Source organism: Phodopus roborovskii, unplaced genomic scaffold, assembly GCF_943737965.1.
Source record: "Phodopus roborovskii unplaced genomic scaffold, PHOROB, whole genome shotgun sequence".
Classification (NCBI taxonomy): Eukaryota; Metazoa; Chordata; class Mammalia; order Rodentia; family Cricetidae; genus Phodopus; species Phodopus roborovskii.
In genome coordinates this window covers 24182708-24203633 of record NW_026126514.1, presented here as the reverse complement: position 1 = coordinate 24203633, position 20926 = coordinate 24182708, and the positions used below count along the sequence as shown (strand labels likewise).

The 20926-nt window shown below is 50.8% G+C and overlaps 1 protein-coding gene across 4 annotated transcripts in view; it reads right to left on the bottom strand.

Moving 5' to 3' along the window:
- Plekhg3 (pleckstrin homology and RhoGEF domain containing G3) overlaps positions 1-20926 on the bottom strand; it is a 41784-nt gene that overhangs the window by 11875 nt on the left and 8983 nt on the right. For 3 of the 4 annotated variants that reach the window (XM_051196015.1, XM_051196017.1, XM_051196018.1), the window contains exons 1-10: positions 16800-16962; positions 4477-4866; positions 2958-3055; positions 1696-1765; positions 1418-1464; positions 1166-1316; positions 944-1075; positions 599-781; positions 355-447; positions 28-114 (exon numbers count right to left, since the gene is read on the bottom strand). In XM_051196015.1, coding sequence (XP_051051972.1) covers positions 28-114; positions 355-447; positions 599-781; positions 944-1075; positions 1166-1316; positions 1418-1464; positions 1696-1765; positions 2958-3055; positions 4477-4866; positions 16800-16823 — 1275 coding nt within the window. In that variant the 5' untranslated portion in view covers positions 16824-16962. Of the gene's footprint in view, positions 1-27; positions 115-354; positions 448-598; positions 782-943; positions 1076-1165; positions 1317-1417; positions 1465-1695; positions 1766-2957; positions 3056-4476; positions 4867-16799; positions 16963-20926 lie in introns of those variants that run through there. The other variant, XM_051196016.1, reaches the window with a different exon arrangement.

Sequence of the window (20926 nt, the reverse complement as noted above, 5' to 3'; positions counted from 1 at the left end):
CCATCTGAGACGACCCAAGGAGCCAACCTTCTGGGGGATGGTGGCGTGGTGGTTCTCCAGGATGAGCCTTTTGATGTGGTGAGTCCAGCTCCGTTTCTCCTCCACAGTCTTGGCCTAGGAGGGCCCAAGGAGAAGGAACAGGGTTTATTATTTCAGGTCAAGACTGCCTGAGTACACCCAGTACTTTGGCGGGTGGGGGTAGGGCAGAGGGAGTAAGAAGGGCTTATGCTAGGGAGGTCTGTGCAAAGTCCCCAATGATCTCACTTAACAGATGGAGGCATTAGAGCATGGGGCAGCCGCATGCATATGCTTTCAAGTTTTGGTCCCCAGCCCCTCGTGTGGGCCGCTGCTCACCTGGATGCTATATTGCTGCTTGCTGTGTTTATAGTGGGTGACGGTAAAGCAAAGGGAGTCTTTGGTGCTTTCGATCAGCATCAGCGAGGAGCACTGGGGGCAGAGAACAAGGCGATTAAGCAGGAGAGAAGGGGACAGGCTCTGAAGATGGCCCTGGAGCCCGATGAAGCCAGAAGGAAGCTGAGGAGCCAGGATCCAGGAGGAAAACAGAAGGCAGCATATGCAAGGATGACAGCTCAGTTACCGGAATGTGACCCTTGTAGACGAAGTGATCGCCCCGCTTCTTGGTGATGAGCAGTATCTTGTCAAAGAGGAAGAAAGTCCTATCGTTGCGCACGCGGTGTACACGGAAGGTGGCTTCCAGGACCAGTTCTCCATAGGTGGTCAGGTCTGGTCCCTTCCAGTTAATGAGCAGTGACTGGATCTCCTGCACCAGAGACCCCGACACCCAGAGAGTCAGGCTTCACTGTCCGCAGGAAGGTCAGAGACCTCACCCCGAAGGCTCCCGCAGACACCACCCCTCAACCCAGCTAAGCATGGTGACAATATTCCTTCTCCCAAGGCCTGTCACCTCCCAGCCCCAGAGCACCTGTAGCCGAACAGCGTGCTCATGCCTCCTCTTCATGTCATTGATGTACCAGGCCACACAGGTCATTGTGTCGATGGCATCCTCTACCACCTCAAAGCCATCCTCTTCTTCGTCAAAATGTTTGGCAATTTCCTGGATAAAAGACAAGTGGTCTGAGCAAGGCCGATGCCAAGGCTCTGCCCGGCACCCCAGAGCATATCCTGGGGAGAAGCCCTGAGCTACCTGGAGCAGCAGGTGGTACTTGAGGATGCGCTGGACGGGCTTCAGCAGGTAGGAGCCCAGAGGCAGGGAGTGTTGCAGAACTTCCTGCCGGTCTCGGAAGAACTTGGCCTGTTGCTTGTCCTGCATGCACTCAGTCAGGGCAGCTACCGAGCTGGGTGGGGTAAGAGTGGGAGTTACCATCTGGGGAAGGTCTGGTGAGGAGGCAGGAGCCCTGTACTCATCAAATGACCCTCTCTCACCAAAGATACTCACTTGGGATAGTTGTTGCAATACTGAGTGTAGATATCAAACTCTTGGCTCTAAGGGAAGACCAGAAAAACAAAAAACAAACAAACAAAAAGCAAAACAAAAGAATGATTTCAGAGAGATTCTCATTTGACTAGAAAACAGGATGGGACCAAAGGACAGGTTCCTGACCCCCGGAGCACAATGTCACCCCTTTGCATCTGTTTGTCTGGAGCATCCCATCCACTCAATAGCCTTGGACAGAAATCCCCAGGGATAAGGAGCAAGGACCAGGTCCTTCTTACCCTTTCCACGAAGCAGCTGGCCACAGCCACAGGGTCACTATTGCAGCTGTCCAGGTCTCTGAGAAGCTGGCTGGGTGACAGGTGAGAGGCCATTAGACCGACCCTAAAGTCTGTAGCCACCTCTGTAGCTACACACCCCCTGCCTACCTCCTCAGACAGATCCCCAGCCAGCCCTGGAATCATGCTGTGAGCCTCAGCTTCCACCCTGCCCCAGGCGGCAACCACAGAAAGTATCCAGCATGCCACAAAAAAAAGAAGGACCCGCATGCTCAGCAAGCAGCATCGGAAGAGGAGACATGGATACCCACCTCCGGAGAGGACACAGCTCCTCTGTGGGCAGGAGTCAAACACACAAAAGCAGAGATTAAAGGAGGATAAGGAGAGGAAAGAAGCAAGAATGCCCCCAGAGAGATGGGAGGGTGCAGGAGCAGAGAGGCAGGGGGAGACTGGTCATTCTGATCTTGGTGGGGAGGACTTGAGAAGACAACGGTGACCGCATCTCCATCTGCTTCCTCCTCTCTCCCTAGCTGCCTTCCCTACACCCTCCTTAGTCTTGTCTGCACCCTACCCACCTCCCTACACACTGCCCAGACTCCTCCAGCTGCAACGGAAGAGTCCTCCTGCCCTGTCAACACTGTTGTCTGAGTTTCTGTGGTCCCACGGCAGTAGACCCAGCCTTCCCAAACTCATCAAGTCTCTTTTACCTGTGGTTCTTAACCTTCCCAATGCTGCAACCCTTTAATACAGTTCCCCATGTTGTGGTGACCCCACAACCATACAATTATTTTTGTTGCTACTTCGTAACTGTAATTTTGCTGCTGTTATGAATCATAATGTAAATATTTTTTTGGAGATAAAGAGGCTTGCTGGAGGGGTTACGACCCACAGGTAGAGAACCGCTGTAATAAGTCAGCCCTCCAGAGTGTCTTTACGTCCCTTGGGATCAGTGGGAAGGAAGAGAAATAAAGTATAAGATGTGCGAGATGATACAGAAGAAAAAGCCCCCACATGAAGAGCACAAGTGAGCAAGGCCTAGTGGTGTGGTGAAGACCCAGAAGGTGCTAGAACCAGCAAGTATGTGACTTCAAATTATAACCCATAGAAAGGTCAGCTGCTGCCCTCTTCTAGCACAGAGCTAGGGTAGACTTCAACTCCCCATCTCTACAGTGAAGCCTACGTGTCACAGCCCATGTGTCCAGACACCCAAGGACTCTCTTCAGGCTCTCACGAGTGCCCCAGTGCACAACAGGCTTAGCACATACCTGTTCAGTGCATAGATGCTCTCTATGTTCCCAAAGAGGGCACTGACTTGCTCTGGCTTCAGGAGCCCGGGAGTATCAATAATCTTCAAGAGGTAGTCCTACATGGAGAGAGGTATGAGGACCCCCGTATCTCTAGGCTTGATCACCTAACACCCCTAATCACACCTTAATCCATACTGCATTTTACAGCTGTGACACAATTTCACAGGCAGTGTCCACTGTACTGAGCTGCGGGTATTTACTCAAAAATTCACATCCACTTGGCAACTTGGGATGTAACCTTATTTGGAAACGGTCTTTGTGGGTATCATTAGTTAAATTTCTCAAGACGACATCATTTGATATTTAAGGAGGCTCTAGGTCTAAAGGCTGATGTTCTTCTAAGAGAAAAGGGCAAAGACATAAAGCAGGTGGTGGGAAGGGGTTAATGCAGCCACAGGCCAAAGGACAACAGAGAATAAATATTAGCTCTGGTTTCCTTCAATCCCCGTACTTGGGAGGCAGAGTCAAGAGTTAAAGGCCAGGCTAGGCATCTCATCTCAAAGAAACCAAACCAAGAGGCCGGTGAGACGGCGCATCAGGCAAAGGCACTTGCCCTGTGACCTGAGTTCAATCCCTAGAAGCACGTAAAAACAGAAGGACAGAAGTGACTCTGAAACTCGCTGCCTCTGCCTCCTGAGTGGTAGAATTAAAGCTGTGGCCACCACACCCAGCTTTTATAGTTATTTATTGGTATATTTTATGTATATGAGTGCTCTGTTTCATGCATGTCATAAGAGGGCATCAGATCCTATTACAGATGGTTGTGAGCCACCATGTGTGCTGGGAATTGAACCCAGGACCTCTGGAAGCACAGCCAGGCAAATGCTTTTAACCGCTGAGCCATCTCTCCAGCCTACACGTTTTTCTTAATGAACACAATCTGACAGAGAATTCATTTCTGGTACTTTAAGCCACTAGGTTTGTGGTAATTTGCTATGTAGTCCTAACGGACTCACACCCCCGCTTCCCCACCAGGCAGAGGGTCCCTCAAGGGCAGGTACATGCCACCTTTCCCTGTGTGCCTTACAGTATGACACACTGCCCCTGCCAGCCCTATTCATTTTGCTGGAGGCTCTAGACACTGTGCCCATGCCCACGGCGCCAGGCCCAGGAAACAGCAGAGTGTGGGGAACCTGGATGTACCTGCACAGGTTTAATCCCTGCAGAACAACTAGGTCCTCCTAGTCATGCTAAAGCCCCTCCCTTTGCTAGCACAGGGCCCACTCCCTTAGCACCTACAAGAAATCCTATTACCCTACTTGTGTGGCTTGGTGTCATAAGGAAACGTGCGAGTCCACAGTTCCCACCAGGTAGGTCCCCCAAAGCTTTCTCATGGCCTCATGGGAGGCAGGTATACAGGAACAGGTGTGCCAGGGAAAGCCTGCCATCCTGGTTGTACTGAAGAGTTGGGCCACTGGAGGCCAGCATCCCAGGCCTCTTGGAGGGATGGCCGGCCCCGCCCAGCCTTGGTACTGACCTCCACAATACTGCGCAGGTCCTGTACATACATGCGCTCGGTTTCCACAATCTCTCGCACCACCCGGCCCAGGTAGCTCAGCTTGTGATGGGCAGGACCTGTCCCTGCACGGCCATTGAATGGGGAAAGGGGTCCCTTCATGTTCAGCCAGCCACTGGAGTTGTTGTTGCTGTTGGGAACATGCCGGCCCCAAGGGGAGCCTGTCCCGTTCTGGGCTGAAGCTGCGGAACCTGTGGGCTCCTCCATGACACTGTGGCTATCACGGGAGGAGCCAGATGAGGAAGTGGTAGACATTAGGCTTGGTGGCCGCTCCTGGCTGCCATCTTGGTGGAGGGTAGTAGAGACGGGCATCCTGGCATCGCTGCCTGGGACTGTCACCTCGGGGAGATTCTGGAACAAAACAGACAGATGGAGGGTCAAGCTCTGAGTACCTACAGACTCAGAGAGAGGAGGCGAGGTTGCCAGAGACTGGGAGATCACAGGATGGGAAGTCACTGATAGTGGGTGCAAAGTTCACTCTAAGAAGATGAAACAGCCCCTGAATGGATAGTGATGTCAGGACGGTATGAATGTACGTAATATCGCTGAACTACATTTACAAACGGCTTAAGGTAGTAAATTTCCACTTTTGTATATGTTATCACAACTTTTAAAAGTAAGGTCAGTGAGATGACTCAGCAGGTGAAGGCACTCGCCACCAAGTCTCAGTTCCGTGACTGAGACCCACATGGTCAAAAGAGAGCCGACTCCTGCAAGGTGTCCTCTGACCTCCAAATGTGTGCATGGCATGTCCAACCACCGCCCAAACAAATAAATGCAGTAAAAAAAAAAAAAAAAAAACAAAACACAACACACACACTCACACAAAAGCCTAAACACCGAGGAAGGCCATTCCCTCCCGGCAAGGATGCTTAAGCTCTGCTCTTTCAGGATCCCTACAGCTCAGCCTCTATCTCTCCCAGGGTGGAGACAGGTGGTCTACAACAGGAGACAGCCAAGTTCTCACAAATGTGAGCCCCAGAAGAGCAGAGAGGCCACCCAAGCTGACACAATGGTCTCGTGTACCTTCTGAAGAACTCAAACCCAGTTCCAGGGGCTAAGAATACAGCTCAGTTGGTAAAGTGCTTGCCTAGCATGCACAAGGCTGTAAGTTCAATTCTTAGTATTACATAAAACCAGACATAGCCAGACAGTGGTGGCACTTGCTTTTAATCCCAGAACTAAGAGGGCAGATGCAGGCAGATCTCTGTGAGTTTGAGGCCAGCCTGGTCTAGAGTAAGTTCCAGGACAGCCAAAGCCACACAAAAAACAAACCAAACACACAAACAGCCCATAGGCATAGTGGTCCACACCTGTAACCCCAGCACTCAGGAAGTACAGGTAAGAGTATCAGAGGTTCAAGGTCACCTTCAGCCGTATAGTGAGTTCCAGGTTAGCCTGGCTTCATGAGAGCCTATATAAATCTGTTATTTAAAAGAAAACTAGACAAACTAGAACTGCCACTTGGACAAAACGCTTAGCCTCTCGGGGCTTTACCTATATCATAGAGTATACCCTGAAGCTATGTCCTCAAGGTGATACAATCTGCTGGCTGTCCTCGAGTTAATGCTCCACAAACCATCAGTACAGGATGATAATGGTAGCTATCAAAACGTGCATCCCATGTGCCTGGCTGCCTGGGTCCATGCTGGGGGTCACTGGGTCAGAGGACAAAGTGTGGAAGTTGGATCCCTCCTTCTGCCTTTAGCTTCATGTCTTCAATTAAATCCAAATCATCAAGCTTGGCACTTCCAGCCACTGAATCATTCTACCAGCCCAGGTTCTTACAGTGTTACAACCAGTATGTAATACTCCCCGAAACACTGCTAAATCTGGGAGCACCGGTAACCCCAACTGTACCTGATGCTTTCTCCACACTGAGAGGGAGGAGAAAGGATGGGGGAAACTGAGTCAACTCCACCCCTTGCCCCACTCCCAGGTACCTGGTGTAGGCAGGCCCCTGACTCAGCCATACCAGGAAATTCCCCAGGGCTGAGCAACAGCTGAGTCTCCACTCAGCACAGCTGGGCAGAACACATACAAGGCAGGAAGCTGCACCCAGGTGAGGCAAACACAGCCACAGGTGGACTTTATTCCCAGAGCAGATGGTACTGCTCACAGCCCACTCCCGAGAGACAGAACACCTCCTGCCTACCCAGGAGACCAAAGCCAGGATGCTCCCTCGCTTGCTGATTCCTCAGGGGAGGAGCAGGGAGAGGAGGAGGAGTGGGGATCATTAGGAGCAGTTTGTTGAGGAGTAGAAAGAGGAAAAGGAGGAGGACAGACCCCCCCACACACACACACACCCACAACCTCCCTCACCGCTACCGTCTCAAGGGTTCTTAACTGCAACCTAGGACTCAGAGGCTGCCACTGCCAGACCAGCCCTGGCCAACAGGATCTATAACGTGCTGTCGTCACTCCAGCCTGTTTTCTTGAGTCTCTCTCTGCCCTTACCTGGAAACTAGGGTGTCTGGGCTCTGCCTTTGGCAGGCGTTGCCTTCTCTGCCTGGCATTATTCCTCCATATCTACTCTGCCTCGTACTCAACCTTCTAGTCTCAGCCTAGAAGTTCTCTCTCCAGGAACCTCCCCACAAGCAGCAGCAGAGCTGGAGGCCTCTGCTATGCACTCCCGTTGCCTCGGGTTTTCTCTTTTCTTATCTCACTGTGTGACCTTGATTAGCTTGAGACCCTCCGGGCTACCGGTTACATAAGCAGGGATCCTTAGGACCAGTTTGGTGAGTAGCAATGGCAATCAACTTGATGCTTTCGACAAGATTTTTTTTTCCTCTTTCGTGTGACAGGGTCTCAAATACCCAAAGGCTGGCTTCCAACTCCCAAAGATGACCCTGACCTTCTGACCCTCCTGCCTGCTCCTCCAGGTTCCTGGGATTACAGGCACAAGCCACCACAACTAATTTATAGCGTGCTGGGGCTCAACCCCAGCGCTTTGTGAATGCTAGGCAAGCATGCTACCAAAGCCTTATCTCCAGCCTGTTGCTTTATTAAGCTGAAGGCATGTTCTGACCCACTAATGGTCCAACACTAGCCCGGCCAGGCACTTCTCAAGGTTGGAACTTTGTCACTGTGTCCCAGCTAAGGGATTTTATACAGAGCACTCCAAGGTGTGCTACATAAACCTATCACGTGATGGTTGAAGGACCCAGCAGCAGCTCTAGGATTGGTGCTGGTGTTTGCCTCTGCTAAGTTTTAGAGGGAGTACTCAGGAGCCAGGGAGCTAAGTCTTAGGGGGAGCACTCAGAAGCCAAGAGCTGCTGCTGCTTCCTTCCTCCAAGAGCCTTCTCATTAACCAGCTGTGCTCTTTTGCATGGAGACTGGGCCCAAGCTCTACTCTGCCCTTGACCTCCACCCCCATCAGTCCCAGCTGGAAAAACAACCAGGCAAGGACTTATGGCCTGAGATCTTTCCCAGATTAGCCCTGGGGTCATGTCAGCTCCTGTGGGGAAGCTAAACGGAAAAGACCCAAGTCCCCAAAGGATTTCACAGCCAGCCTCATAGCAAAAGTCACCACAGCCCTATCTTATCCCTCATACACGACCAGGGGGTTAGTGTCTGAAAGGAACCTTCTGAGAGTCACTCACTGGGACCCCACTTCTCTAGCTAAATAACAGCTTCCTGTTTGCAAACCCAGGTGTCCTGTTGAAAGCCAAGTACCTGCTGCCTGAACTCCTGGAGCGGAAATAAAACAGGGCGGCAGTAGCTCAATGGTCTAAGTGCTGCAGGGCACTAAGTCTCACCTGTCCCTAACAACACGTTGCAGTGAGCACCATCCTGAGTGCCCTTGTACAGATGCACTGCGCACAGAGAGCCCACGCTCGCTCTCACAGCCGCTACCTCCCTAAAGGACCTCACACCTGTCACAGCCCCTGGCCTCTGGGACAATACAGACTCTGGGTCAAAGGGCCATGGGCCACAGGGAAGCAGCGAGCAGAGGACTCCCGGGGCCAGACTTTCCATGTCTCTGATGACAACAGAAGGCCTGCGGCATGATCTCACAACGTCCTCTCTCCCAGGCAGGGGGCCATGACAGGGCAAAACCAGAGTGGTGGTGAGTAAGGCAGGGCAGGGTTCAAGAGGAAATGGTTAGGCTGGCCACAGGGTAGTAACAGAGAAGGCCCATCCTACTCCAACGGGCCACCCTGTGCCACTGCCAAGTGTACAGTGCAGACTCCTAAACCAAATCCTGCCCAAATGCTCCCTTGGGCAGAGCTACCTGTCCTTCCTACCTGCCGGCAGCACCCACCATGCAAGATTCACCCTAAACCAGGACAAGAGTTTGGTTCCTCAAACCTGGAACTCGTTCTGTAGACCAGGCTGGCCTCAAACTCACGGATCTGCTTGCCTCTGCCTCCCTGTTGGGATTAAAGGTATGCAAGTGCGCACCACCACTGCCAGGCTCGAACTCGTCTTGTGAGACGAGTTCTACTGAGAAAAGAGATGAAGTAGCAATCAAGAGTCAAGCCCACCTGTCCTACCACGGTCTCACGTCCCTAGGTGTCGCCTGCCTCCAGAGACCATGCCCGCCTATCCTACCACAGGCCACGTCCACCTTTCAGTAGGAGCCAACCCCATCAGTTATCAATCCATAAACCAGTCTTCTAGAGAACCGAATCTCAAGTCCTGCGCTATGAAGCCGTCCTTGAGAAGTTCCCCCACTCCAGGGACGGGACCAGAAGGTCACCCTTCCTCGCTTCCTTTCTTCCTTACACCCCCCCCCATCTAAATTGAAATGTATCTACTCCCTTCCTCCACCCACACACGTGTAGTGTGTGCCCCACCTCCCCAAGGACCTTCCCTGAGTCTCCCCAGGCAAGGAGGCAGGCAGGCTGCAACAGGCCCCTTGGGTTCTCGGCAGTAGACTGGAGGAGCCAAGTTCCACACCTTTCCCTTCCAACAATGCCGCGGTGGTGTGCCCTCAGTTTGACCCAAAAGGGGGTACCCCAGGTCCCTAGACATAGCCAGTGTCTCTGTGCTGTCCTCAGGCCTCTTCTCATTGAGGCAATTAAAATCCACTCTTCCTTCCACAAAAGATTCCCCGGAAGAACCCCTGGGGCCTTCTGGAATCTTGGGAGAAAACCCCAAGAACTGGCCACATTCCCTCTAACTGTCCCTCTCTGGCAGGCAAGCAGAGAAGGCAGGAGAGGTAAGAGCATGCTTGGGACAAACCTCAAGTCTGGCAGGTGGAGAGGTTGAAGACTCTGAAGATATTCTGGTGCCAAAAGGCTAACATCACTTTTCACCTACTGCCCCTCACCCTACACCCAAGAGCAGAAGCCCCACAGCACCACACCTACTCAGCAGCACAAAGAAAGCCTGGGGGGGGGTTCCAAAGGTAACTGACCATGGGCCCCCATGGGGGAAGAACTCATCCGGCCCCTTTGTACAGCACACGAATGGCAGCCCTTGCCCAGAGATGGCAGTACAGCCTCCATCCACTGGCCTTCTTGGCTTAACATCCAAAACTCTCAAGATCCAGGCAGCCGAAGGACCTCTGACCTTCCCCAGAGCAATCCCAGCTCCGCTTTCAGAACCTCCCTAGAGAGGGTGTCAGGAGGAAGCCACAGGGAACAGGCACAACTTTTCCACCCAGACAGGGCGAGGAGCAATGTGAACTTCCTCAGAGGTCGCAAGTGAGCCCCACAGCTCCTCGGCACACACCCGCACCATACTTACTTCCTAAGTGTTCGCAGAAGTCCCGTTTTTTGCCAATCTGTTCTTAAAGCTACACACACCCCTCCGAGGTTCTCAGGGGAGGCAGGGCTCTGAGGAGGTGCGGCTTTTTGTCACTCTCCCTGTGTGGCTCATGGGCCCATTCCACCCATTCCACGCCTCCTAGAGATCCAAGGGCCCCGGAGTCTTGAGACGCTCTCTGGGGAGTGATTGTGTTCAATGTTAGCAATGTGTTCTGGAGAGGTTGTGTGAACAGTGTGACCGGAGTTTCTGGGCCACCCAAACCCAGCCCAGCCGGCTCAAACTCACTTCCCCCCAGGGAATCCATTTTCCCACCACCCAAGGGCAATAGCAGCCCCTGGCTGGCTGGGAGGCAGCAAGACCATGGTTGCTAGGAAGGACAGGACTGTGGTTGCCATGTCAGTGGGGTACTCCCACCTGAATTCCAGAGGAAGCCTGTCTGGGCCTACTGACTGGAGTCCAGAAAACTCAGCTTGGCCTTGGAAGGGAAGGAAAGCCCCTGGCACCCGGCTTCAGAGGGAGGAACAGTCTGCTACTTCCTACTGACCGGCCCCCATAACCTAAGCCTGTGTTTATCATGCTTTTCCTCAAACTGGGAAGTCCCGAGACCCTCTCCCTCTACACCGCCCACTCACCACATTCAGGATCTACACAGCTTCAACCGTTTCTGATCCCTCCCTATGTACACTCTTTTGTTGGCCAATCACTGTCCCCCACCAAAGGCAGCTACATCTCAATCCTTGGAACCTATAGCACCCAGGCCCACAAAAGTTCCTTCATAACATGTTCAAATAAAGGATTTTGAGGAAGAGAGGTTATCTCAGATTATCTGAGTGAGCCCAGCATAATCATAAAAGGCACCCAGTAGAAGCCTGAGTCAGAAGTCTACAGGATGAGAAAGGGAAAGTCAGAAACTGAGCCGGAGAGATGCTACACTGCTGCCTCTGGCCACAAGTCTAAGGGTACAGCGGTTATCTATAAAGAGCAAGGAATACAGCCCCATGGGCCTGGAGTAAATTCTGACCTCCCTAACTTGAAGACTGGGGAATTAGGGGTGGGAAGCTAGGTCAGTGGTTGAGAACACTTGCTTGTGCAGAGGACCCAGGTTCAGTTCCCAGTACCTGTGCAGTGACCACATACATACATTCAGGTAAAACATTCATACACACATTTAAAAAAAAAAAAAAATCTAAAGTGAAATTTAATGCTTAAAAAAAAGTGCAATGTGTGTGTGTGTGTGCCTGCGCGCGTGAGCACGCATGCACAGAACAAAGAAACTATTAAGCTTCTTTCCATTCTAATGACCCTCGTGTCACTTGACACATTGGCCCATGAGGTTGACATGTGCAAGAGTTTCTTCTGAACTAACTCTAACAGGCTGAGACACCAGTAGGTGCTCACTGGGAGAACTCCAAGACCATACCTAGGACACCTCTCACCCACCCCCACCCCCCACAGTCAAGAGAAAGCCACACAATGGTTGAGATCAAGATCTGAGCTAGTTCCTCCTGGAAGTGTTCACATTAGTCACCGCCAGCAAGAGTCCCATGAGCCAAGACATATCCAGCATTAGTGACTGATCATTCACCCCGGCAACCTCGTCATACTTGGCCTCGCAGAGACCGCCCTGCCATGCCACAGACTCAGTGATCAGTCATAAAAGCCTGGAGCAAAGACGTGAGCAGCCAAGTCTAGACACAGGGCAGCAGTGATAAGGCCTCCCTATAAATATTCCCCCCCAAAATTCAGTCTACCAAGACGGTTCACATACCCAGAGGAAGGCAATTAATTACTTTTGCTCACAGCTGGGGTTAGTCAGTATAGCTTGCTGGCAAATCTTGTCACCATGCAGAAAGAGATACAAAGTACCAAGAAAGGAGGCAGCCAAGGTGCTGGATCCAGGCTTACAAGGTCCCAGAAGGCCCCCCACCATTTGGGGAGCTGCTTGCTTTGTTTGAGGCCTAGAAGAGGCAGGTAGGGGGCTAACTGAAAAATAAAAGGAACCATACCTTCAGAGCTATAGTATTTGTTATTGAAATAACTTCAAAGGCACAGGAGAAGCACAGTGAGAATCTATTGGGGCCTGCAGAGTTCTGTTCTCAGCAGCAAAGAGATGCTGTGTGCATGAAATAGGTTAAAATGCACCGATTCCTACCACAGGCCCTGGAACCAGGGAGAAGTGATTTCAAGTCTAGATCCTCTACTTTCCCACAACTACATGTGGCCTTGAGCTTCAAGTTGTCCATCAGCAAAAGTAGTTACAAGATTGTCAACCTCACCGTCTGTCTCCAAGACCGGAAGATACAGCAACACACATCAGCATACAGGAAGCCAACCATGAACCATAGAGACAACGCTCGCTCCAAAAGCACCAGGGTGAAATATTTTTCTGATGTAGACCTTATTTTTCACCCACCCATATCAAATTATGACTCAGCAGGTAAAGGCTTTGCCATCAAGCCAGATGACAATGAGTTCGATCTCTGGAACCCTCTGGAACTTCCTCAAGTTGTCCTCTGACCTCCAGGTGATGTAGAGCGCATGCCCAAGCATGCATACATGTACGATTGTGTGCACATGCATGCGCGCGCATGCACGCCATACACACCACAAACACACGTGCGCATGTGCAAAATAAACAAATGTAAGTAAATGTAAAATAACAATAATAAAGGTTCAAACTCAGTAAACCGGCTTATCCTATCCCTTCCCACTAAACCAGAGTTATCCATCTAGGGTCCCAACACAGTTCAGACCATGATCTCACAGTCTCACAGGAGCAGTCCAGCTGATACTCTCAACACCAGCAAGCATAGCACGAGTCAGGCAGGGTCCCGCTGCTATTGCAGCCCGACACATTCCTCAGCATTCCATAGGGTGAGTTGGCGGAGCTGTGGGGAGCCACTAGCCCTCGGGGAAAGGAGTTCAAAGCATCATGGAAGCAAAAGCACAGATAGGTGACCAACAAATCCCATCCTTCACACTGGTCCTTGGGTTTTAAGTATCGCTTCACAGGGGGCACAAGTCAATGCAGCACGAAGAGAGCCAGTGTTCCCTAAGTCTCAGGGAATACGAACAGAAAGAAGCAGAGAAGTACAAAAGAGCCCAGGGCTGTCCTGGTTTAGATGAGAACGGCCCTCAGAAGCTCAGAGAGTTCTTGAAACTTGGTTCACACAGGTAGACCTGTTTAGGAAGGATTAGGAGGTGTGGCCTTTGTTGGAAGAGGTGTGGTCACTGAGGATGGGCTTTGAGATTTCAAAAACCCATACCAGCCCCAGCCTTCCTCTCCCACCCAACCCCTGCCTCCAACCTATGAATCAGATGTAAGCTCTCAGCTACTGCCTGCCTGCCTGCCTGCTTGCAGCCATGTTTTCCGCCATATGGTCGCGGACTCACTCTCTGAAACTGAAACTGTAAGCAAGCCCCCAGTTAAATGCTTTCTATTATAAGCTGCCTTGGGTATTGTAAGGATTCAGGCATTACACTGGCCTGGCTCTGTCACCTGGCAGAATGCACTCAGGCAGTACTCTGGTCAGCCCAGGGTTCCATGAGTACCAATCTGCACTCCGGTGCAAAGGGCCCCTTTAAAAGACAGACCCCGCCCACATATGCTCTTTGCTCTTTCTGCTCTGTCCGCTCTCCTCTTTTCTGCTCCCGCCCTCTCTCTGTGCCTCTTTACCTTTTTTCTCTTCCCTTCTCCCTCCCTCCCCTTTCCAATAAAATTTCTCACTCAAGCTCTTTCTGCCTGGTGTGTTTGCCCCCCCCCCCACCTTGGTCACCCTCGCCAGCCATGGAATCTACCATGGTCCCCACACAGGTCCCCCTTCCAGCTTTATCCTAACACTGGAGCAAAAGAACAGGTATGGTGTCTCTTCACAGCAACACAACAGTAACAAAAGACACCAGCATCCCTCTGAAGGGGCCCTACCTTTGTCCCTCACACCTACATGGCGACTGTCACTCAGGATATCAGGAGCTTCCCTCCTAGGCTGTGAGCTTCAGAATTCGCTCACTCAGCATTTTCTCAGCACCTACTCTGCAAAAGACACTGTGGCAGCCACGTGGGAGACATAAGAATGAATCACACACAGAGCTTGTTCTATTCGGAGAAACAAGTGCATCAATACCAAAAGGGGGTAAAGGGACAGCATGGGCTAGGGGACAGCTCAGGGGCAGAGTGGTTGCTAGCATGCTCCAGGTCTTAGGTTCAAGGCCTTGTACTGTGAAGACAAAACAAACATCCAGAGAGTGGAGTTATGAGATGCACGAGAGCTCCAGAAGGTCAGGCCACCAGCTGGGGAATTTAACACTTCTGAGCATGACACTCGGCCCCGAGACACTAAAATGAATGCTACATTGCCCCTGTCTTTGAAGACCCTGAGGTCTAGAGGGGGAAAAGGCATGTATACAGATTATCTACAGTGCCTTGAGTGGTAGCATGGGAATGAACAATTAATAAACAAAAAGATGCTAACGTAAGTACAAGTCGGCCTGGGACTGAGTAACAAATGATGAGTAAGCCAGGTGAAGAAGAGATCTAAAGGGGTCAGGAAAGTTGACACCAAAGGCTCTGGGATCCTGTGCATCCTGGGGGCATCTGAATTGCTTTGTGGGAAAGGACAAGGAGGGCGGGTCAGGTGGAAACAGACTCCGGGAGATAAGGTGAGAGAACACGACCTGAAAACACATCTCTCGGGAGGCAGACTGCAGCTAAGGTGTCCCCAGGACCAAGAAATGTTCCAAAAGAACGCTGCAGCCCAGAAAGGCAGGGGGTGGAGATGGGGGGAGGGGAGGGGGACAGGGTGTAGAGGTCCCTGGCTAAAAAGGAACAAGGCCCTACTGCAACTCACATGCAGAGGGGAGATGTGTGACCCAAGATCAAGGTGACACGAAGCATTGCATAAATCAGGTGTTTCCAAAAAGAAGGGAGAAAGGCTGGGACGCAGTGCTGAAGTGCTCGCCTGTCAGGAAAGCCTGGCTTTGTTACACGGTACCACATAAAACCAGAGGTAGAAGCAGGAAGATTGGAAGTTCAAAGCCATCCTTAGCTAGGTAGGCATTTAAGCCCTGTCTGGACTACATAAGATCATGTCTCAAAGGGAACAGGAGACAAAGTTACTGCAGGAGCTATGGCCGAACAGCCTGATGCACTTCCTCATGACCTGAGGCTATTACCCAACGGGACCAACCACTCAGATTCCAGGTCTTGGCTGGAAGGGAGTCGCCCTCTGGGAGTAGGGCCCATAGCTCTCTCATCTGGGCTGAAAAAGGGTCCATATGAATCTTTACATCTGAGGGTGCCCCCACCTTCCTTTCCCACCTGCCAGAACTGGGGGGGGGGGGTGAGGTGGCCAGCAGGGTATCTCCTCCAGGCTGGGCTCCTTTCAATTTCTAAGCATGAGCCTCCTGGTATAGAAACAAACACACAAGCAAAGCGCCCTCCAGGAGGATGCAGTTTAGTTAAACCATCATCATTCTCTCCCCTGGCTTCTCCACATCCCAACCCCTTCCTTTGGGCTTCCACAAGGGGTCTCAGGATCCTAGCCCAGGGTTAGGGGAGTGGCTTTTCCAAGGCAGACCTTAGGGACTCACACACAAGTGTAAATGCTGCCCCCTACACACACTGCAGCAGCCCTGGACGAACCCCTCCGCTCCCAGCACCTGCTCCCATCCCCCAGTCAGTCCCTCACATCTCGACTAAGGCCTCAGCCAGAGAGGACTAAGGAAACTCATCTAACCAGTTTCCTGGGAAGAGAGGAGCCTTCTCCCTCAGTTAAGAGCACACACAGACACACACACACACACACACACACACACACACACACACACACACACACACAGACACACACAAAGACCAGAATTTCGACAGTTCCCTCACCTGTCACCAATCCTCAGAGGACACACTGTACACAGGGCAAGGAGAGGCACAGCCCCAGGGGCAGTCTACTCCACGAAGAGGGAGGTCTCCACACACATGTGACGGAAACAGTGAATCCCACACAAAGCTCCACGCTGGCTCCCTGCACCTGCTGCCCAGAGCTACACGAATGGTAGATGCTGGCCCCATCCAGCCTGGCACCCATTAGGGTATCTAGGACCCACTTTTTACCTCCTCTACTAATGGTGCCACTTGATTTCATCCAAAACAAACCACCTCCCCATGGATTCTGGGAAAAGGAAGCTTCAGGAAGAAGGGAGAGATCACGTTTGCCTGGTATGCACGTTCTGTGTAGGGGTATGTGAGCAGTGGGATCACCCAAGATCCAGCCACCCAACCGTGAGTGTTTACAGAGGCTTCTGAAATCCCCAGGAAAGCACTCCAAAAGCCGCAGCATTGTCTGCCCGTTTCCCAGGCACATGACCAAACCAGAGCAAGGTAAGTAGAGGCCACTCATCTACACCCGAACCAGGTATGGTCCTCCATTTCTGAACCTCAGGGGAGACTCCGCCTTGTGCCCCAAACTTGTTGCTGTTCATGCAACCCCAGAGGCTGCCAGGCAAGGCTTTAGGGTACCTGAGTCCCACCTGCACCCCACCTGAATCCCCTTGGCCTGGTCCCAGAGGGTACCTACCGCTTTCCTCAAAAGGGCTCCCATCCCAACACAAAGAGGAGTACTGAGAAGGTGGCCAGGGGTTGGGGAGTTGCATTGTCTCTGGAGCACGGCAGCCCAGCGGTTAACAGGCTCGGACTGGGCAAGCAGCAAACTGCCACCAACAGCCTCGGCAATTAAAGTGCCCGCTGCTTCCTGTGGAACCTCGTCAATAAATGTCCTATTCACAACCAGTTCCGCGTGTGGGTCATGCTTGCTGCATCGCTCATTCCTGATTGCTGGGGGGGGGGGGGCCCACCATGGAAAAGTAGCTTCCCACCGCAACTCAGCATGTTCCTGACAGGCCACCGCCCCAGGGGGTAAGCACCATGCAGCTGAGGACCACAAGTATCTCCAGAGACTAAGCACGTGGGACACTAAATGCAGGAAGTCAAACGCTGAAGAATCAAACAAAGCCAGATCAGTCACCAGCTCAACAAAGCTCCATTTATGGGACACCTCCCCCCACTCAGGCCCTTACAGCCTGAGGCGATTAACCCTTCCATCCGCACAAGAGCAAGTTGGAAGGTGAGACAGCTGACACCAATATTATCCCTGCTTTGCCGATAGGAAAACTGAGGCACAAACTGTTCCCAGATAACAAGCTAAAATCTCAGGCAACGTTTTATGAGGGTGTACCAGGCACTGCTCTGACATATTTCTATGCAGTTTCACAACACACCCCCACTCAAGGCCATGCAGCTAGGAAAGTGGGAAGCCAGGGTTTGTTGGAATCCAGATCTCTGTGCAACTCATTCACAAGCAGCACACACCTCCCCCTCCTCACACTCAGGACCCAGGAGCGGGGAGCCAGAAAGGAATCCTGGTGGGCCATCCCTCAGGTGCCCTTGTGGTACCTTGTTTGTTTGTTTGTTTGTTTGTTTATTGCTCCTTTTAAAAGTTAACATTTTGTTGGGGGAAAGTTCCCACACAGTGTGACAACCTCAGAAAGAGGCCCAAACAGAGTCACCTGGGAATTCCTAGCTCACCCGCAGATGCTTCCAGAAAGAAATCACTTGGGAGAGCAGCAGAAGACAGCTGAGAGCAAGTGCACAGTACCGTTCTTCTGCTACATGCTCTGCACTCGGTGAGGGTCAAGCTTTCCGTGAGTGTCCTGCCTCTATACCCCACTCACAAGCACAGATGGCAAGTCCGGGTCTTCCAGGTTTGTGTCCCCAGGTGTTGACTACTGTGCTGGCTGGCAACTGTAAGGAGTCAGAAGGTGGCTGATGTGGAGAGAGATGGTATTCTGTGGGTGACTGGTGGAAGGGAAGAGGTGTCCTACTTGCAGAAACACAGATACAGACTTGGGAGTTCGGGGTGGGGGTGTAGCTCACTTGCCGGCTGCCTGGCCATACTCAACCCAGCTGATGCTACAAGAATCGAGGTTTCCCAGTAGTAGAATGCTGGCCTGGCTTGTGGGAGGCCCAGGACTCAGTCCCCCCAGCAAAGGCGGAGGATCACTCACATTTGAACACAGTGGAAATCATATGCTAGGTGCAGAGAGTATAGCAACATGAGCAACACAACGCTGCTTCTTGAAGAACTGAGGTGACAGTGGATAGATGGCCACACCAGTAAACAGTTGACATATTGCAGGGTAGCACTAAGTGCCGAGCAGAGGAAAACAACACAGGAATAGTGTGACTGGTGGATGGGGCCTTTGTTAGGTAGAGGGGTGGGGCGAGGTGTCTAAGATGACTGTTCAGACATACACAGTAAACAGCAGCCAGACAGGCAAAGCTGCTAATCTTTTCCTCTACCCCACCTCAACCATCCACTTCCAGGCAATGCAAGCCCAGACCTACTCATCACCAGTAAATACAATCAAATATCTTACTTTGAAGTGTCTGTCTGTGTCCCGTGGCTGCAAGGAGCTGGCTAGATGGCTCCCTGAGTAAAGGCAATTTTCTGCTAAGCCTGATGACCTGACTTATTTCTGGGACCCACAAAGTTCCAGAAGAACCAACTCGTAGAAGTTGTTTTCAGAATTCTACATACAGGCCAGAGCATGAACATAATCTCCCAACACACACACAAATAAATATCAATAAGTGTAAAAAGTAAATAAAGCCAGTCTGTCCCACAGAATAAATTCTAGGCCAGCCAAGTCTACAGTGAAACCCTGTCTAAAAAATAAAATAAAAACAAAAAGAAGACAGAAAAGATTATAGGAAATTATGGGCAACTCCTCTATGGCAATCAGTGAATAAAATAGCACAAACAATGCAAATACTAGAATAACACAAACTACTGAATGGTCCAGGAGGGAACAAAATCTGACAAGACAGCAATTTATAAACTGAAAAATTAAAATGAAAGCCCAGGACTCTTGAGGACTTGCTTCAATGGTAAATTATGGCAAATATTTAAAGAAACAATACCATTATTCATAAACATAAAAAAAAAAAAGGAAAAGAACCAACACTTCCCAAATTATTCAATTATGGTTTTCTGTGCTATCACACAGGTGCGGGGCACACCTGATTGACCATCAGAGTCCAGTCCCTGGGCCCTGGAAGGAGTGAACTGCAGGTTGCCCTCTGACCTCAAGCAGCCCAATAAACAATGTTTAGATTTATCAGTGTACATATTTTAAGTGTATGGGTATTGTGTCTGCATGTATCCACACCAAAAGAGGGCACTGGATCCCAAGGGCTACAGTTAGAGATGGTTGTGAGCTTCCATGTGGATGCTGGAATTTTAACTCAGGACATCTGGAAGAGCAGTCAGTCAAGTCTCTTAACCACTGAGCCATATCTCCAGCCCCATAAACAAATGTCTTTTAAATAAGGGGGGGGGGATTGCACACCTTTAATCCCAGAAGCAAGTTCTCTGTGAGTTCAAGGCCATCCTGGTCTACATAGTGCGTGCCAGAACAGCCAGAGCTTTGTGGAGAGACCTTGTCTCAAAAAAAAAAAAAAAAAAGAAAAAAGAAAAAAATACAAGACTGATACACTGATAGAAACTAAAATACTATTGAAAGAAATTAAAGAGCTGGACAGTGGTGGCACACCCTGTGAGATCCAGCACACGGGAGGCAGAGGCAGGCGGATCTCTCTGAGTTGAAGACCAGCCATGATCTACAGTGTGAGTTCCAGGACAGCCAAGGCTAAACCCTATCTCAAAAGAAGAAAATAAATTAAAGCACATCATTCATAGTCTATCCATACCGAGCACTTCACACTGTTAAAAATGGCAGTTCTCTTCTCTGGCAACTGCTGACAAAACGTAGCTGCAGATTTGGCTCTCCCGATCCCCGCCCACTCCAAAGCACAGCCATCAGGACTGCACTACCCTCATACAAGAACACATACGTCAAAAGAACAGAGTAGAGGACAGAAATAAAACTTCACTTACAGTCGGTGGGATTTTAACAAGATAATTCAGTGTAATTGGTGGGGTCTTGTTAGAGAAAGCAGGTCACAGAGAAGCAGAGGCAGGTGAATCTCCAGGAACTCATGGGGCGGCTAACTCAGTGCACAGCAGCGAACAAGGGACCCTTTTCTTAAGCAAGGTCAGAGACAGAGAACCACATCCAAGGTTGCTGTCTGACCTCCACACGCTCACACACGAACATGCACACATACTACACATATGCACACTCATACACAAATATTTTTTTTAAACACTAGGTTACCATAAGACCCAACAATCCTCTTAGGTAAATCATTAACATATGCCCACACCAAAATGTTTACACATTACATAACCTAATGTTCACAGCAGCATTACTCACTTTTAAACTTTATTTACTTATTGGCAATGCTAGGGGTCAAACCCAGGGGCCTTGTGCAGCTAGGCAAGTATTATTAAGCTATGGCCCCATGCAACAGCTCTACTCATAATCGCTAAAAAGCTGAAACAGCCTCACAAATAAATGTTTTCTAAAGCCCCCTTAACCTAAGATGATACTGAGTGTGGTGGTTCTTGCCAGGGCTACACAGAAAAACCCTGTGCCGAAGAAAGGGAGAGAGGGAGGGAGGAAGGGATGGAGGAACAGACAGAGGGAGAGAAATATCCATCATGTGGTAAGTAAGTGAACAAAATATAGCTTTGGAGGCTGTCCTGGAACTCACTCTGTAGACCAGGCTGGCCTCAAACTCACA